The 18419-nt window shown below is 38.2% G+C and overlaps 1 protein-coding gene across 21 annotated transcripts in view; it reads left to right on the forward strand.

The window, feature by feature from the left end:
• The window catches only part of LOC139713888 (uncharacterized), a 303947-nt gene that overhangs the window by 159990 nt on the left and 125538 nt on the right, over nt 1–18419 (forward strand). For all 21 annotated transcript variants that reach the window (XM_071625598.1, XM_071625599.1, XM_071625590.1 and 18 more), the window contains exons 2-3: nt 761–901; nt 1969–2070. In XM_071625598.1, the coding sequence (XP_071481699.1) occupies nt 761–901; nt 1969–2070 (243 nt within the window). The remainder of the gene's footprint in view (nt 1–760; nt 902–1968; nt 2071–18419) is intronic.

Raw genomic sequence — 18419 nt, forward strand, 5'->3', positions numbered from 1 at the left:
GAATAAAGAAAATTCAACATATATTCACTTTTCTCGCATAACAAAAGAACACTTGACTTCTCTCTTTCAGAAGGCAGGGGGAATAATATTACCCTTAACATATGTCAGTAACAAGTCGAAGAAATGTGCACTTAATTCAAAAAGTAAAGTTTTGTGAAATTCTCTTTTTATTTTCTTTATATGGTTGTACGCATATGACATCATACACTATAGTAGTCTTCTCATCCAGCAGTGACTACGCAGATACTTTAAAAATTCATAACTTTTGAACGGATTGTCCAATTTTCCCCAAACTTTCACTGATGTGTTCTACTAATATTGCTGCATTCACTCAATCCACATGTGTATGAAGGTGAACTTGTCCTTTAACTATCAAAGTATTCATCGAATGTATTTCTATTTTGTGCTAGTTTTTGGTCATGCAGAATACATGGAAATGTACACTTCTATTTCCACTTTTACGGTATAATGTCTGGTAGAACCGTTGCCACTTCAAACCAGTTTGAGAAAAGACAGACTGTGTTGTCTAGATAACTTGGCCAATCATAGCTTGCTTATTGTGAAGAAAAATTTCTACACTGGTTTCCACATTCATGTATATGTGAGTATGTGTGTGTGTGTGTGCCAGAATACGTTACTTACTCGATTTTAATAGAGTTTGTTTCATCAGTGCTTATCAAAGCAGGATTTATCTGTTCCAAAGACATACGTCCTGTTCCAGTTTATAACATTTTCCTCTCTTTTTTCCATCTCGTTGCAGAAGGAAGCCCCGGAAGCCGCTGGTAAGGAGAACGGTCCATCAGAGCAGCCGGCCGAGAAACCGCCCAAGAAGCCCGACAAGCCTGAGAAACACCAACCTGTACAGTCCCCTTCCTCTCCCGATGAGCAGCACGCAATGCTGGTGAGTCTCCCTCCGCCTGCCAAGTCTTCATTGATTGGGGCTGCTCACAAAGACTACAGTTCTGTACAACAAACAAACAAACAAATAAATAAATAAACAGACAAACAAACAAAAATTAGAGGATGTGAATTTGTGCATTCAGTTGATAAAGTGAAATTGTATGCGCTTGATATGTGATCAATAATGAAAGTATTTTGATATTGTTACGATGATACTACTATTACTACTTCTACTACACTACTACTACTACTACTACTACTTCTACTACTACTACTACTACTACTACTACTACTACTACTACTACTTCTATGACTACTACTACTACTTCTACTACTTCTACTACTCCTGCTACAGATAATATTATTAGTAATGATTAAAAGTGATAATATTTGTAATCATGATGTCAATATGGTTATCGTGATGATCATAACAACAACGGCAAGGACTTGGTGCACTAATACTGTCAGTGCCATAACTTTCTGGATTTCGGGATTTACATTTCTAGCACAAGTAGAGTAATAATGGTTAAGATTCTGGAATTTTTTCATGTGAGCTTGATGCTCCTACCCTTATCAATGTGTAAGATATTTTATCTCACCTACAGATAGGTGTAGTAATAGTATGGGGACAGGACTTTTATATAAGGCATAGCCTTTCTGTCTGTCTCCGAACACTTTCAAATGTGTTGTATTTTCGTATTGATGCTTATTGTGATAATTCTTTTCTTGTTATTATGGTGTTGTCAATTTTCTGTATTCTCCTGTTTTGTTTTGTTTTACTGAAAGTGTTGAATAAATCTGAATCTGAAACATGTGTATAGAGATTTAAAAAAAAGAAGTTGTAGGAATAATTTTGTTCAGGTGTTGATATGGTGTCAAATACCAGTAATAATGTTAGGAACTTTGACATCTCATTTACATCAAGTTGTTCTACATCTATATATTCTCATCAAGTGAGAGCTGGAGTTTAATGATCTTCAAAACTTTCTACCCCAAATAAGTGCCATCCACAATTTTGAAAAGAAGTAGTGAGTTCCTACAACATCTCGCTTCTCTGTATCTTTCCAGACTGACGGAAATGCAAGTTTTCTGCGAGCTGCCCGCGGCGGCAACTTGGACAAAGTTCTGGAATACCTCCAGGGGAGCACGGACATCAACACAAGCAATGCAGTAAGTCCAGGATCATTGCAAGCAGTCCTTAACTTGATGCTAGTTATAACCAAGTGGCTGACAATGCATACGATTCATTAATAGGATGGTATAGTTTTGGTTGAGACCTAACTTCAGGGTGTTTTTTTTTTTGGGTGAGATAATGAGAAACCTCTTTTTAAATATGAAAGGGCATGTAATTCCATGAGGAACATATATCTTTATAATGAAAATTGGCTTTTAAATGGCTGAGATATCCAAAACAGCGCAATCCTAATAAATGGGATGTTTCAGCCATTCCATAGTCGATTTTCATCAGATAAACTTTAAATTTCTCTTAGAATGGTATGCTCTTGGGCCTGGAAGGGGTCAAAATAGCTTGAGCTTTATAGGGTTAACAACCAATTTCAACCCAAACAGCTGTCTGTTTATTGATCAAAAATACAATCATTTGCAACTTGTTTTGATATGTGGACACAGGTTCTGTATCATAATTAAATACAATTGATTGTAAGATTGAATGTAAGTCACTGGTTTTGGTTTACGTTGTGATAAAAACAAACTCGTGACCAATAGCAGCTGTGTTCAATGCAAAGTCCAAGACCTTGTACTAGTTCTGTATTTTGAACAATCATTGTCAGTAATAACATTGAAATCAATTGCATATTCCTTCATTCATGCATTCATGTATTCATTCCTTCATTCATTCAAGGGATTTTGTATCTACAAGTGTACTTTTATTTGGGGGAGGGGGAGGGGTGACATTTACATTCAGTTATGTAGGAGTCAGCATGTCAGGTTTTGAACATTTATGGAAAGATAGTGGAGAAGATTGAGTAGTAATCAATATACATGTCACACCTTAAATAGTATATGAATGGTGTATGAATTTTAAACAAACAATAAATAGCACATTAATCAAATCAAAGCATGCTTGAAGTTGACTTTGTCTTGAACACATTTTGAACGTTGTTGACTCTGTGTAGCACAGAACCACATTTAGACTTGACAACTCATGGCTCTTCATTATGTAGAATAGCCCTCATGTTAAATATTTATAATTTTTCATTATATGTACTTATCAAAATTAAGGTAGCATGTGTCATGGCTCTTGTACATGTCACACTGTAAACCAATCCGCTTTACTTACCTGGAGTACTGGGTGATTCTGTATTTTTGTCATATATTACTTGTGCACATTTGATGGAAACTTAATTCAATTTTGCGATATGTAAAGACTCTCTGAAAAAATTATAATGCATTCATGGTACCAATTAGTGGGTAGGCAGTATTGGAAAATAATCAGCAAAGGCTAGCAGTTTTGAGTTCTGGAGGATAGTAAGAGCCACACATAGGATGTACCGTGACAACTCCTTTTTCTTTTCCACAGAGGTTAGATGCAGAATAATACTCTAACCTAAATTTTTATTCGTGGCTTAAAAAGGTTTTTTAGAAATCCTCAGTATTTTCATAGTACCTGGGATTTATTTTTTTTTTAAGGTGTTGTTATTTCTCTTGATATGTTACATGTGCAAGCAGCTCATTTCATCCCCCTATTGAAGTTTGAAGTTTTATTAGCAACAACAATTGAGCATGTACATTTTCAATCATAACATTATTGTATAATTACATACATATGTGAAAAAAAATACATATCTATTACTCCTTTACAATACATAATTAAAGGATGACATTTGAGATTTATATTTAAATATGATACGTGTAGCATAATTCTACAAAGTTGTTGTTAACAAGGGAACCAAAAGTTAGCACAAGTGCTAGTCAAGATTGGTCACCTTGATCTTCATACTAAAAAGCTAAACACAAAAGAAAAAATTATTGCATGGTTAGTTGAAATGGCTGTTAATATTTATACAATGTACATCATTCATTTTCTAACATAGAAAACTAATCATACTTGTTACAGTATAATATTCTCGGGGCCTGGATATTACACTATCTGTGCAGGGTCCTAGAATGTCTACATCTGGCAAATGATATGATATTAGCATATTGGATTATACATCAATATGGGATTGCCTGACTGTTCATGGGAGGGTTGGAATAAATTGAGGGAGCAATTTCAAATTAATATTTCAGTATGTTCTCATTCACTGAACAATGATAATTATTCAGTGTATGTTACAAGTCACCAACCTTTGTTTTTTATTCACTAGTCTCCTGTAAGCAGCATGTAATCATGAGGAAAAGACAATTTTCTCTTTCATTCTTTCTTTTGGTATTTCATGAAGTAGTAGTAGTACAAAGAAATACTGATGTGAATTCTTCAATTTCTCAAGTCAACAGTGAAATCAATCAATCTTTACTTTAGACTTACCTCCAATTGATACAAGTAATGAGTATTTTGTTTTTGTTTCTGATTCTATTTTTTTTTTAGGGAGGGGGAAGGGGCATTCCTTCATAATGTAAGATTTATCTAAAGTTCATTTTGGTGGTCAAGAGAGAGAAAAACAACAACATGATTTTGCAATTTCATATAATACTGGTTACTCATCCATATGGAATGAATAAGATTTTCTAAAACATATTATGTAACATCCATTTCATTTGATATCAAGTCAAAACAAAATCAGAATTATTTCCTTTTGCTGCAAATGATTGGTAAATGCCCTAAATCAACGTGAATAAGCACTAAATTGATGGGAGAATTTCATCAAATTTAGTTGAATATTCCCTATTGTATGATGCACAACTGACTTACAGACTGATTGCTTCTGTCGGAGAGGGATAGTGATACATGTAAAACACATGACCAGCACAGATCATCCAGAATATCATTAGGAGACCATCTGATATTACAGTGAGTAGGATTACGTGTAGAAAGCACCGAATACATGCTCAGCAAGAAAGTGGGCGTTGGCCGCCGGACAGTATAATATGTACAGGCTTGCTATGACCCAGTTCTTCCACATCATGAGACACGGGCAAAGTGTGCACAATTCTCCTATATATATACAACACTCTGCCTTACTCAATGGTGTGTGTGGTGAAGATGCACAGAGCCCTCTGGTGTTTGGAAGAGTACAACTTGATTTTCCTATGCCCTTGTGTGGGTTGAATTAGTTGACATCAGGAGAAGTGGCTCTCCAGAGCTGAGATATCTCCACATGAATGAATTATTGATTCAAGGGGTAGATGTAAGGCACTAGGAAACTAGAGACACAGTGTTTATGAATTCTGTAGCATCCTACCTCTCTGTACACCTTCTAATTACTCATCATACATGTATTATGAGCTTTGTTAAGTCTAGCAATGAAAGGCGCTTTGCATTGTAATCTGCTACCTAGTGTGTCAAAAGTGAGTGCCAACATCATGCCCCTTGCTAAATCAGAGAAAGTTGACGTTTGTGGCATATTTGAGAACTGAAAAGTTATTGCTGTGTGTGTATGAGAAAGACTGTAAAATAAAAGTATAGATGCAGCTCAAGAATTTTGGAAACATCTGATGGTTTACTTGTCAACATTGATAAGAGTATGAGTGTGAATTTTAAACACTCACAGGTAAATTGTGCGTGTGCAATTTTAAGAGTTCCTCAGGACAAGTGTAGAACTGAGACAAACAAACTAGCCACATGTATGTACAACAAGACTCGGGGGCTCCAAATGCACCTAGTAATAGTTGATTTATGTACTGACATAGCAATGCACTTGACTCATTTCATAAAACCCATTGAATTATCTTTTCTTCTTATTTTAGAAGCCACCCAGTTATGTCCAAAATAAGCTAGTGTTTTAAAACCGAATAGGTCTGTAGATTCTACTGCATTAATATATTTGCCTCATACTTAATATTTTACTTTATAATAAAAGATTGGGATGGCAGGCGGGCCAAAAAGTTGAAATATTTGCAGGTGTGGACGTATGTATCTGACATGCTCACTGTTCTTTGAAATAAAAGCTGCAGTAGTTGATAAGCAAGGTGTAACTTGGTTCTCACAGACAAGTCTTTTCAACTACAGATTGGCTTGCATTCAATTCTCAGGAAATGTACAACAGCCTGGAAGAGAAACAATCATTCAAGTTTTGTATCATTGCAAGTTTTGTATGTATGTGTGTGTTATTGTGTGTTCAGAGGGAGGGGGATTGTTTACTGGATGATTGCTTCATTTGCATAATTTGCATATTTAAGGCTGTGGATTCAGTGAGGGTTTAGAGGGAGATGGAGAGAAAGCCCAGGCATAACACCCTCACTGTTTGGGGCCCCTCACATGGAGGATGATTTCCATAATGGAGACAGCAGACTGGTAAGGGAGCCCTGCCGATTGTGAATGCCAATGTCATTACAGAGTCATGATGCCGTCTCCGCGAAGTCAAATGTGCCCCTCAGAATAGGAAGGGAACTAGCGGTTGGTGGCAGACAATTCAAATCAGGAGAAGATAACCTCTCAAAGTTGATATGAGGCTCGTGATGTATTATATATCACAACCAAGCGTGAATAACACACATATTTCTTTTCCCGAGACAACACAGAATCAGGATTAATATGTGTGTATTGTCTTTGTGAATTTTAGCTGAACAGAAGTACTGAAGGAAATGGTATAAACGAATTTGTTCATAGGGATTTGAATTAAAGGGAGAGAGCAATTTGTTGCAAAGGATTCAAATAATTAGAAGATGGCCAGATGAATTTGAAAATGGAGCTTAGAACTTATCATACATCCATGTAAAAGTGTAACTTTTTTCATTTTCAAAAGAAAAAGAATCATGATCTAGATTGATATATTGTCTCTGCTGATAGAAGGGAGTTAGGAGAGAAATAATATTTAGGAATGTGAGTGAGGAGTGGAGAATATGATTTGGTGGTACAGATTTTGACCATTATGATAAGAATTTCCAAGTCAGGTTTTTAATGCCTGTTGATGTGTGAGAAGAGTTTACAGAAAGCTTCTATGGTACAATAGTACCAATATCTGCATTCATGTGGGTATCATGCTGCACTCTTATCTGCTGTAGTTAAATAAAAATAATAAAGACCAACTAATTTATCTTTTCAGTCCCTCTTTTCAAACTCACACAATGGCTAATGTGTTCATGCAATGTCAATATATCATAGAGCTTTGAAATCATGAATGATGCCAGGTTTTTTTTTCTCTGTTCTATATTAAGTTAAGCAACATTCTCAATTTCTATGTGTGCAAAGATTCTAACATTGACCCTAACTAATCCATCTTAAAATGATAAAGCACAGCTAAAAGTACTATTAAAGGACAAGTTCACCTTCATAAACATAAGGATTGAGAGAATGCAACAATATTAGTAGAACACATCAGTGAAAGTTTGAGGAAAATTGGACAATCGATGCAAAAGTTATGAATTTTTAAAATTTTTGTGTTGGAACCGCTGGATGAGGAGACTACTACAGCTTGTGAGTCATATGCGTACAACAGTATAAAGAAAAAGTAAAAGAAAATTCAACATATTTTCACTTTTTTCGCATAATAAAAGAGCTCTTGACTTGCCTCTTTCTAAAGGCAGGGGGAATAATATTACCCATAACATTTGTCGGTAACGAGTCAGGGGAATGTGTACTTTTTTCAAAAGATGGCATTTTGTGAAATTCTCTTTATATTTTCCTTATATTGTTGTACGCATGTGACATCTAAGTTATTCATACACTGGAGTAGTCTTCTCATCCAGCGGTTACTGCACAAAAGCTTCAAAAATTCATAACTTTTGAACGGATTGTCTGATTTTCCTCAAACTTTCAATGATGTGTTCTACTAATATTGCTACATTCTCTCAATCCTTATGTTTATGAAGGTGAACTTGTCCTTTAAATCACTTTCACACTACACAGCATAGGTCACGCTTCAATTTTGTTTGTGTTGTTGCTGTTCAAATCTAATGTCGAGACATCGCTCTTTTGACCCCCAAACTTTTTTTTTTTAATTTGGTCTTCCTTCCGGCCCCCAAAACGGCCACAAACAATTACAGAGAGAGCCAAACTTGGTCGCAAACTTGTTGGTTGTCCGAACTTAAGGATTTCACCTAACTAGACGCAATTAGACATCTTCCCCTGGGTAGAGAATGCTGGGATTACATATTTCCTGTTTGTGTTTGGGTGATTTAGTCTGAAGCTGTTGTTGATGGGTATAAATGATCTCTGGTCTTTGGCCCATTGCAGAAGACACACAGCTGTTGAGAGTTGTTTTAGAATGTGCCCTTAGAATAAGATTGATAAATGCAGAATGTGATAATTTGTATGGTGTGAAACTTCTGCATCTTGATATCTAGGCCGATCCCATGTCATGATGAGAACAAATTTCATTGTGATGGACAAGTAATGATAAGGGATTTACATGTGTTCTTAAACTTTGACACTGAATACTTTATCACTTTACTTCTACATTACAGAATGAACCATTTTAATCTGTACAAAAGATATTTATTTTTTGCCAGTGTCTGTGGCTTAAAAAAAGAGAAAAGAAAAAATGCATCATATAATTAACTTCTTTTTTAAAATGAGATTCTGTGAGAAATTGCTCAATGATAGCAAGTCTCTTGTCTTTTAATTCAGTTTGACAACATCTCCCCCCCCCCCCCCCATATCTACAAAGAATGTATAATATAGTGCTTGGCAAATGTAGATCACTAAAAATTAGTCATTTATCCATAAGTGAACTCTAACTGCCACATACAAATGATGAAAAGTGATAAGATTGTTCGTTTAGACTCTGATAGCACAAAGTGTACGTAAATCATTTTATGATTCTAGATGCATTAAGTCAGTGTTTCTCTACATTTTTGTCCCCAAACCGGGCACCAAGAAGTCAAGAGTAAAGGCAAGGTGTGCCACAGTGAGCACCGAGTAGTAGATTAATAGTTAAATAGTCTAGAAACACTCTCCAACATAAAAGATTTCATGCTGTACGTATAGAGATTGATGCAAATATGATGATGATGACACGAGAAGCAAAGATTGCTGATTGCCATTAAGTCAGTGTTTCTCTACATTTTTGCCCCCAAAACAGGGCACCAAGAAGTCAAAAGTGAAGTCAAAGTGTGCCACAGTGAGCACTGAGTTGTAGATTAATTGTTAAATGGTCAAGAACTATTCTCCAACATAAATGGTCTCATGCTGTAGAGATTGATGCAAGTATGATGACGATGACATGAAAAGCAAAGATTCCCGATCAGATATCACAAGCATGCACGCACGCTGCATTGCAAGGGATAAAATATCTCCAGTGGCTGAAATAATAGACACACAGGAAGTAATCAAACATGTGATTTAAGCGTTGCCTTGACATCTAGTTCCCTCTACCCTCCCCTCCCTGATTCTTCCCTAAGCCAGCGATATAAAGAATATGATAAGCATGGGGGGGGGGGGGGGGGGAGGGGGATGGTGGACTTTTTCATATTTCTTTATATTTTCTGTCACATGCTGATGAGTAAGGGTAGAAAGGATCAGGGAAGGGAGCATAATATGTGGCTGGTTTTGTCAAAGGAAAGACATTTTAACTGAAACTACAAAAAGCCGGGTTACCTCAGCATCTCTCCCCCCACCCCCCATTTCATCTCAACCTGGCGACTGAGGTGAATGCCGGGGCAACCGCAGAATCAGCTGTCTGGTCCCAGGATTAAGCATGGTTTTTAGAATAGCACTAGGTATTGCTATTCCTGTGTCCCCATCCTTTTTTTTTTTTTATTTAAATACGTGGAAGTATCTCGACTCGCATGCAGACATTTTCAGAAGATACGCTATGCTACAAAAACCATGCGCCGAGTCATAATGCATAATCTTGCATGTCTTTGATAGCTGCAAAATAAGTGAATTCCTAGTTACAGGCATCTGTGATTATGTTTTCGTAATAACTGCATTTGCATTCTCATGATGAAAGGAATACAGACTGGATATGTTCTCTTTTTGTTCAAATTATTAGATTTAGAATTTGTAAAACGTTAATGAGCGCCCTATTGACTTATCCCATTGTAAGTACTCTTCAGCCCTTTAACATGGCATTTTCATTGATTTCTTAAGTTTCACCTGCCCAAGTATGGTAGGGATGTCCATTGCTTTTCTTTTATATACTCACACTTTGAAAAACATTATGGTGTCTGAAAGGGATCCAGTAATTATGGCCATCAATTAGGCCCATAGAGAAAACCCTCTGTATCTCCCCCATTAACAGCAGCTTGATCCCTATACTAGATGTCAATTTATCCTCCACGAGGGATGGTTTCCCAGGGGCTGTCTGGCCAAGGTATGGGGTAGGGGGAGGTACACATGATCTCTCCTGGGGCAGGTAGTGCAGTGTGACTTGTTTACTCTATAGAGTCTATTAATATGTCCTTCTCATCAGGCAGTATGCTAGCATTCAGGAAAGGCAATCAGACTTAATCATGTTCTTTAAAGTAGATGGCCTTAAAAGAGGCACATGAGGCCTGGACTGATATTTCCTGACCTCCTGATCTTGTTGCAGTAAACAGTGGTAAAGGCCATGCCATCAGCCATTTTCAAATATATCTCAGCTGGGGGCTCATCACTCAAGAATACGACAGGATCAATTAAAGAGGTGAAAGAATGATGAAATATCGTCACCAGTTTGTCAGGTTTCCAGGGCTCGATGCTAACTTTTTTCTCTGGTGGCCCATTTGGAGCATTAAAATCATTAAATTTGAAATGTTGGTGGCCTGAAAAAGAAATGCAGGTGGGCTAAATTAAAGGAAACATTACAATCTATTTTGAATCCTAGTTACCTGGTCATGCCACCAAAAGTAATGCTTTTTAAATGTTTGCTGGCCCTACATCAATTTTAAGTGGCCTTGGGCCACTGCCAATGTCAAACCCCGTCATCAGTAAGTCAAAAATTTGTATGATTCCAGTTTAAGCCATTTCTCCTGCCTGTACATGCTCAAGGCTTTTTCATTATATGGAATCCAATTGAATGTTAATTAGTTGTTGATGTGTTTGGCAAGCATTAAGCCAAACTTTCTGGTATTGGGGACAACTCAAGTTGTGAAGGTATGCATGAAATTTTGACATGTTTGATAACTTGTGTATTTTCATGGACTACACAAGAATTTCCTATACTATACCTTATATTTAATACTCAGCTGAAAAGTGGAAACATTCTATAAGTAGTGGCAACTTTATGGTATGTAAAAAAGTTACTAATGTTTAGTAATAAGACATTTTCATATCTAAGGATACTGAACTCTTAAATTTCATCCGGCAGAAAATTAACCATTGAAATGGCCATAATGGCACTACATTTGACAGCACAATGAACAAAGGAAAGGTTGTCATCTTCTGTGAATGGTAATTAGGTCTTTACTTTCGATAAATACATATACTTGAGTTCAAATAACCGAGGTCAGTCAAGTGAAGTTGATGGGTGTGCTTGTGTGTGACAGTGGGCAAAAATAACCACTAAATGCACAGGCTAATCCCTCTTGGCTGAAGTAGATAGGATTATGTGGCAATTGGATATGTCTCTGACATCACTAGGGATCAAATGGAGTTGGGGGGGGGGGAGGGATGGGGAAACAAGAGGGAGATAGAACGGGCCGTGTGAGAGCACAGACCCTCTTTCAGTGGCCACTGCCCACTTACCCCACCCAACACTACCCCTCCCTCCCCTTAACTCAGATTGATTACCGACCAACTTTTATTCATTATGGTGACAAATCGAAATGTGAAGAAAGACATGCTTGGGGTATGTGAAGTTGAAGATTAGGTGGGATTAACCAAAACAAATATCTGTCTTTCTCTTCCCCCCCCCCCCCACCCCCTTGCTGCCATGTCATCAAAAGGCAATCACAGCTTGGATAGGATTGAGGGCACTAAGCTGAAATCAAGAAATAGAATGGGGATATTTGAGGTAGATAAGGTGTCACTGGTGACAAAAGGTTTCAGATGGATTTTTTGTTCAAAAAAAAAGAAAGAAGAGAGATGGATTGCAGCAGAGGGACGTAAACGTCAGTCGCACAACTGCCTTTTGTCTCCAATGTAATTGGTCCCAAGGCAACAGAGTCACTCGATCATTGAGGATACCAACAGGCATAACCATGACAATGAAATGACCATAGATGCCATGTCCAGAATATCACACACGTAGCTTAGCGAGTTTCATTGACTGAAATATGAAATTATGTTCCAGCTCCCAAGAATTTATTGACATGAGAAAAATGTTATGAAAATACTATTTTGATAAATGCAAACAGAGAGAAACTGACCAGAAATATAAATTTGTTTTATGTTAAATCTACGGCAATGTAGTGAGATTGAGGAACAGCGTAAATGCACACTTGCTACTCCAACACTATTCACATATTATGATGTGTAGTACCACATGCTGAAGGTGTAGCACAGCGAGTTTTAGATAGGATTGTTACTACTTGAGCACTTGGAATCCGCATCTGACATCGAAGCAGCGTTTGTGTGTGCAAATGATGGCAATGCCCATAATGCAGTAAGGCCATGCCAGAATCCCTGAGAAAACCAGGGAGTAGTTTCTTGTTGTAAATCCCCTACGGACCTCTCCTATCTGTCCTCTTAATGCTAACATAAGTACCAAGTGGCTTATATCATGGTCTTTTGTGGGTAAATTGCCCATTAACGATGATTGCACACATAATTTTTGCCAGAAATTGGTATGGAAGTAGTCCAGATGATTATGATATATGATAATGATATTTATTTTCAGCGACAGCTTTTAATATGAATTTTTTATTTCTACTGCCACTACCACATGTATCCATCATCGTAACTATCATTCGTATCATAATCTTTATCATAATCATCTTGGATAGTCTGCAAACTATTGCTTCTCCATGCACCAGCCGCGCTGCTTTAGCAGTATTCTTTATACATGATGATCAGTTGTGCCAAATGTATTTACATCATCAACTCCCCTCCGTCTAAATTAGGGGTATAATTTCCCCAGCCCCCGTCTGGACACCTGCCCTCTTGGTGGATGACCTCAGGAAATGTTGGTGCTAGGCTGTGGTCAGTGCTGCGTAATCATCAGCCATTGTCTGTGCTAATTAGTGAAAGGTCTCTCCAGTTTAACAAGATATGTCCAGTTGGTTTCTTATTATAGTATTGTCTATTTCTTGAAGTCTCATATGCAAAGATTGACAATATAAATGAATCTGATAAACACATTCAAACTCATACAACATGACTGTGAGCCAGACAGATTTTGACATGTAGTATTTTCATTCCTTTCAAAACATTAAGTACACAGAGTTTGCATAAGAGTAAAATAAAGTTATTTGGATCATTATTGTCTAGAAACAAAAATATTAATATCAGATTTCTTTTATCAATTCAGAAACTATATTGTTGGTGGGTAATGAGCTGTTAGGTAATTCTTAGATCTCAGCCTTTAGAATTTGAAAATTTTAAATGGTCTTGCAATATGAAATTTGTTTACGAAATTTGTACTAATATAGCCCAATCAGCTCTGAAATTATACTGCAGTATGGATGTGTATACTGCACCATAAGAAGGGAATCTGATAAAAATCCTTGCATTTCATAATTTTTCAGAGTAGCCCAAATTATCTTTCCAAGCATAGAGCAAATTAAGAGCAATATGTTATTTGTTTGGTGTCTGGTAATGTCTGAGCCAGGGTACTGAGCTCTGCATGGTTGTTTTGTGGTATCAAAAATAGCCAACTGTAATCTCAAAATAGCGTCCCTCACAAGACACACAAACAGTGTCATTGGATAGGTTTGACCTCCCTACAGAACAAGGAGTGACACTATAATGCTCAACAGTGTAGCAAGGCTTGCCATAGAAACACCATTACAAATACTATGTAGCATCAAAGATGGCCAAAAATATGAAATTTTAATAGTTACACTATGAGATTTTGTTTAAAGGGTATTGGTTATGCAAACATGGGATTATTTTGATGTCTGTGTAATTAAGCTTTCTGTATTCATATGGGGTATGACCCTGTGCTGATTTTGCTTTTTTGATATGGGAGAAATAGTTATAACATTGATATGTATGTGTGCTGATTTCATTTTGCTGGATGTACATTGTATGTTAAAGAGGGGGGAGGAGGCATTTATTAATGCTGTGCAGAGAATTCTATGGCAGACCTCATCTGCATATGTTGATTGCTCTGTTTGCCCAGGTCTTCCATCTAGCTGACTTAATTGACAAAAGTGGTTAGCATTGCCCGGCAAGATCAATAAATGACCATCATATTTTTGTAGGTTCAGCTGTATGTGGCTAGCATGGGTTATGCAGTAGCAGTCTATGGAAGCCATGGAGGTTAGGGAGAACAGTGAAATGTAAGCGTGAGAGAACTCATTCAAACCGACAAGGGTCATTCGTTGGATTACAGGCAACATGGTGCGTAGGAAGTAGCCACGCTGCAGTGTTTTGTGTATCACCTAGGAACAAAGTCGTTATGATTCACAGAACCACTGGGTAGGGGGAAGTCGCCAATTACCCAAGATGCACTGCTGCGCGTGTTCCAGCAGGAAGGGGTAAGATGCCAGGGTCTGCAACGTGTGCGTGCGGGTGCATTTCGTTTCTGCCCAGCCGAGGTCTCAACCAACTCAGACTGCGCGTGCCGTGCAGCCGTTTGGGGCAACACACACACGCAAGAAGAAGCTTAGGATTCCAAGGAACTGCGGATTCCACTCTCCAGACTCTGTCACGTGGAAGAACCTGTAGCCAAGGGTCGATCACATGGCGATTTAGGAGGTGTCGGCTAGTCTGAAAACTGATCGGTACAGGCCAATCTGCAGTTTTCAAGAGCTGAAAGGGATCACCTTATTTCACTCTTTTGCATACTCCTCATTTGCAATACTTGGGCCTTTGCATTTTGTTGGACTTTTCAAATCTATTTGGAGTGTCTGTGAAAATTATTCAGCTGTCTCATTGCTGAAGACCATTTTTCACCTTCAGTTGTATTCTGATCATCATTTGTCACCCTCCTTTCACAAAGCACCTGTCAGCATAAGCCTCCCTTTTTCAACACCAATCTCTCAGTGCAGTGACCATCTCCAAAACCGGCTCAGCGGAAGTTTGGACCTCTTTCTTCTCATTAAAACAACTGCACTAAGACCAGTCGCTACCTACTGATGATGAGGGACTGGAAGTATTTGCTTCACGGTTCCGAGGAAGCCATAAAGCACAGCCCACATTTTTCATAGGAAGGGGGAGAGTCAATATCGTGACTTGCTGTATGTTTCATAAGTGCCTGCAGTTGAAAACATAAATGCACCTTAGCTTGTGATACTTCAGGAAGCACTGCGGTTTCTCTTCAGACTTAAATATCCAAATCATCACACGGTCACATGTCAAAGTCACATGACTGTCATCAATAAGTCAAGAGCTGTACTTTTTGAGCTGCTTGCCGTCCATGACACTGAGGAGCAGAATCGTGAGCACCACAACTGGGAGGAGAGATCTGTTTTAATCGGCCGTGCTTTTGCTCATCTCTGCACATCTGCAGGAACAACAGCTGATGAACAGTGAGCTGAGAGAACTTTTACACACTAACGACAACGTGGGTAACAGGCAAATTAGTGGAGCATTTACTGTGAGTCTTTGCATTGCTGTGAATCAATTAGGTGCAGTTGTCTATAGACTGATTTGCCAAGGAGGGATACAAGGCCCATTGTAATCAGGAGATGTATTAAGTTCCATGTTTATCACATACATCATCAGCATTCAAAGAAGGTGAAGTCAAGAAAAGCTTGCAATGTATACAAAACTGTCTTCCCTGCTGTGCCTTGTGGAAGAGAATCAAGTTGGATGACTCTGCAGCGTTGTTTTTTCATGTTTTTTGTCTCTTTATGCGAAGTACTTTCACGTCGATGTGCCTTACTGAGGATTACTTATTTGGAATAATTCCATGATTTCCTGCCAACTCGTGATTATTTTAAAGCATCATTTTGGATAAGCTGAGCTTCCTATTGCTATTCTAAAAGAAAAAAAAAGATAAAAAAAGACTAGAGAGCAGTTGCCATAAAGAGCTGTATGCTCAACGATATTGCGACTGTGTGTTTTGTTTTTGGCCTCTGTCTCTGTGTGCTTGTTGTATTTCTTGAACGTGTCATCTGCGAGGCCTACGAAACGTTTCAGTCCAACATCGGTCTGAATCCAGGGAGCGTAGCACTGCCGCGGCCAGAGCAAACGACGATGAATAAGATGACATCACTGGAAATCTCGCGGGCCAATAGCCTGCTCCACCGGCAGTCGTGCATGCCAGCACAGAAGATGAAAAACGGGCGCCCGTGCAGCTTTCCGACGACGCGGACGGAATTGTACTCCATCTATCGCTTCCAGACAGAGCGACAGAAGGAGGAACAGAGGATCCTGGATGAAATCTTCTCCTGCCTCCTCAAGGGCATCGTAGACGGTTGCTATGACGAGGTGGCGTATGAACTCCAGATTGGTTGCCCATTCCAGAAAACTTTGCAAAAATGTGTTCCCCCCCCCAAAAAAAAAAAGAAAAAAAAGAAAAAAAAAAAGAAAATGAGTGAAGAGTCTAGTAAACAAGGGGGGCACAGTTGGCATGGAACTTTAAAAACTGTGATTGTAATTTATGACTATTCATCATGTGTCTAGGTATGGTCAATTCCCAATATATTGATATTTATGGCTATTTTACCTGATGGCCTAGTGACTAGCCACTCGCTTCACCGCCATCAGCCAAATACATTGCAGTACTGCTGGTATGCACTTGATAGCTACTGTATTTTATGTAGTTTATATAGAGCAGACTTTCTCTTTTATTGTTATCAGCAACCTATGTTATAACTGTATATATGAAATATTCATGAATTTGTCTCCTGCCCAAAACATGACCAGAGATGACATATAACTTGCAATATATTGAATGCACCATTCTTTATTAATTATATTGCAATAAGTAATCATTTTAAAAGCATGACGTGATAACTTGTACAGATTTTGTTATATTTCACATATCATCATGGCTGTCAACAGCTTTTTCACCAGTTGTGATGGGGGGGGGGGGGGATTTGGAAAGAATTGATATGGCATTAACAATATCATATAGCATCTGAGATTTGTGAAAAGTTGCAAAGGACCCAAGACAGCTTTTCGTAGGTTTATGTGAATTGGAGCAGGATTTAAAGATAAAGAATCTATTCAGAAACATCAGCTACTTGCATTCATTTGCAGCATTCTTTACATCGGACAAAGTGAACAATGACCTGACCTTTATTCTCCAGTGGGGAAAAGTCCTCTGATCCTAAAGACAGAGGGAAACAACAACAACAACAGGAAAGCTTTTTGATAGAATCTTGCCTAGCAACCGATCCCGTGTCTTTCAAGGAGAGTGTCGTCTGCTGGCAACCGTAGGCATTTGTGATAGCTATCAGCAGCCCACAGAACATGTCATTTCCATGGGAATAGGGTGCCATTAGAAATTTTGCTGAGCACTGTGCATCAGATAGCACCATTACACTAGATGCAGTGTTGTGCAGTGTTCATGTGCGTCGATAAATTTGATCGAACAAGATCAGTTTTGAAAGCCCACATGTATACAATTTTGATAATGCCATTTGAAGCACATCACAAACCTTTGCGTCACAATTTGTTGATATTGGCTGATGGCACAAATGTCTGTATATTTGTGATAAGACAGGATAGAGTAGAAATATGAACAAACTGAAAAACAACTACTTTTTCATGACCCTGCACGCAACCGAACACTATTACCAGGTATTGTTATGGAGACTGGATGTATTTATATGTCTTATGTACATTTTCGATTTGAGTAAGATGTGCTTTGATGCAAAATGTGCAAAACCTCAAATGGTTGGAGGCAATGTTCTCCTTTTGTAGTTTACATCAAAATGCAAGGTATAGTCGACCATGGTATATGTGTCTAGGGAATGTTTTGCTACTCATGTCTGTGTACAGTGAAAGCAACTGCAAACCCCTGCAGAAACCATATGTGTTCTACCATTAGGATCTACTGTAAGGGCAAAGCTGCTGCAAGTCTACCACAAGCAAATAGTGTGAATGGTTCCTAATGCCTACCAGTGCAGTAAAGGCTTTTCTGATTCCACCATTACCGAAAGATTAAATCGAACATGTGTGTTAACAGCACTGCCAGTGGCCTAATTTCCAGTTGCTTGGATACGGCAAGTGTATACCGTAAGTAGTATATGAGCTGAATGCTGAGGAAGCATCATTCATCTTTAGGAAAACTAAAATGACCAGGCTTTTCTCAGGAGTGTACCTCTTACATGTACATGTCCAAGGGGTATTTTTGTTTGATATCATAAATTATCAGGCATTGTAGTGAACAGTCCTTTTTCTGAACAAAAGGTGTCTAACCTGTAAATTCTTCAGTCATCTGCCTTCTTCACTACACATACCAACTAGCTAGGAGAGTGTACTT

The sequence above is a fragment of the Diadema antillarum genome, unplaced genomic scaffold (assembly GCF_040938485.1).
Source record: "Diadema antillarum isolate AM-2024a unplaced genomic scaffold, OU_Dant_1.0 seq00002087_RagTag, whole genome shotgun sequence".
Classification (NCBI taxonomy): Eukaryota; Metazoa; Echinodermata; class Echinoidea; order Diadematoida; family Diadematidae; genus Diadema; species Diadema antillarum.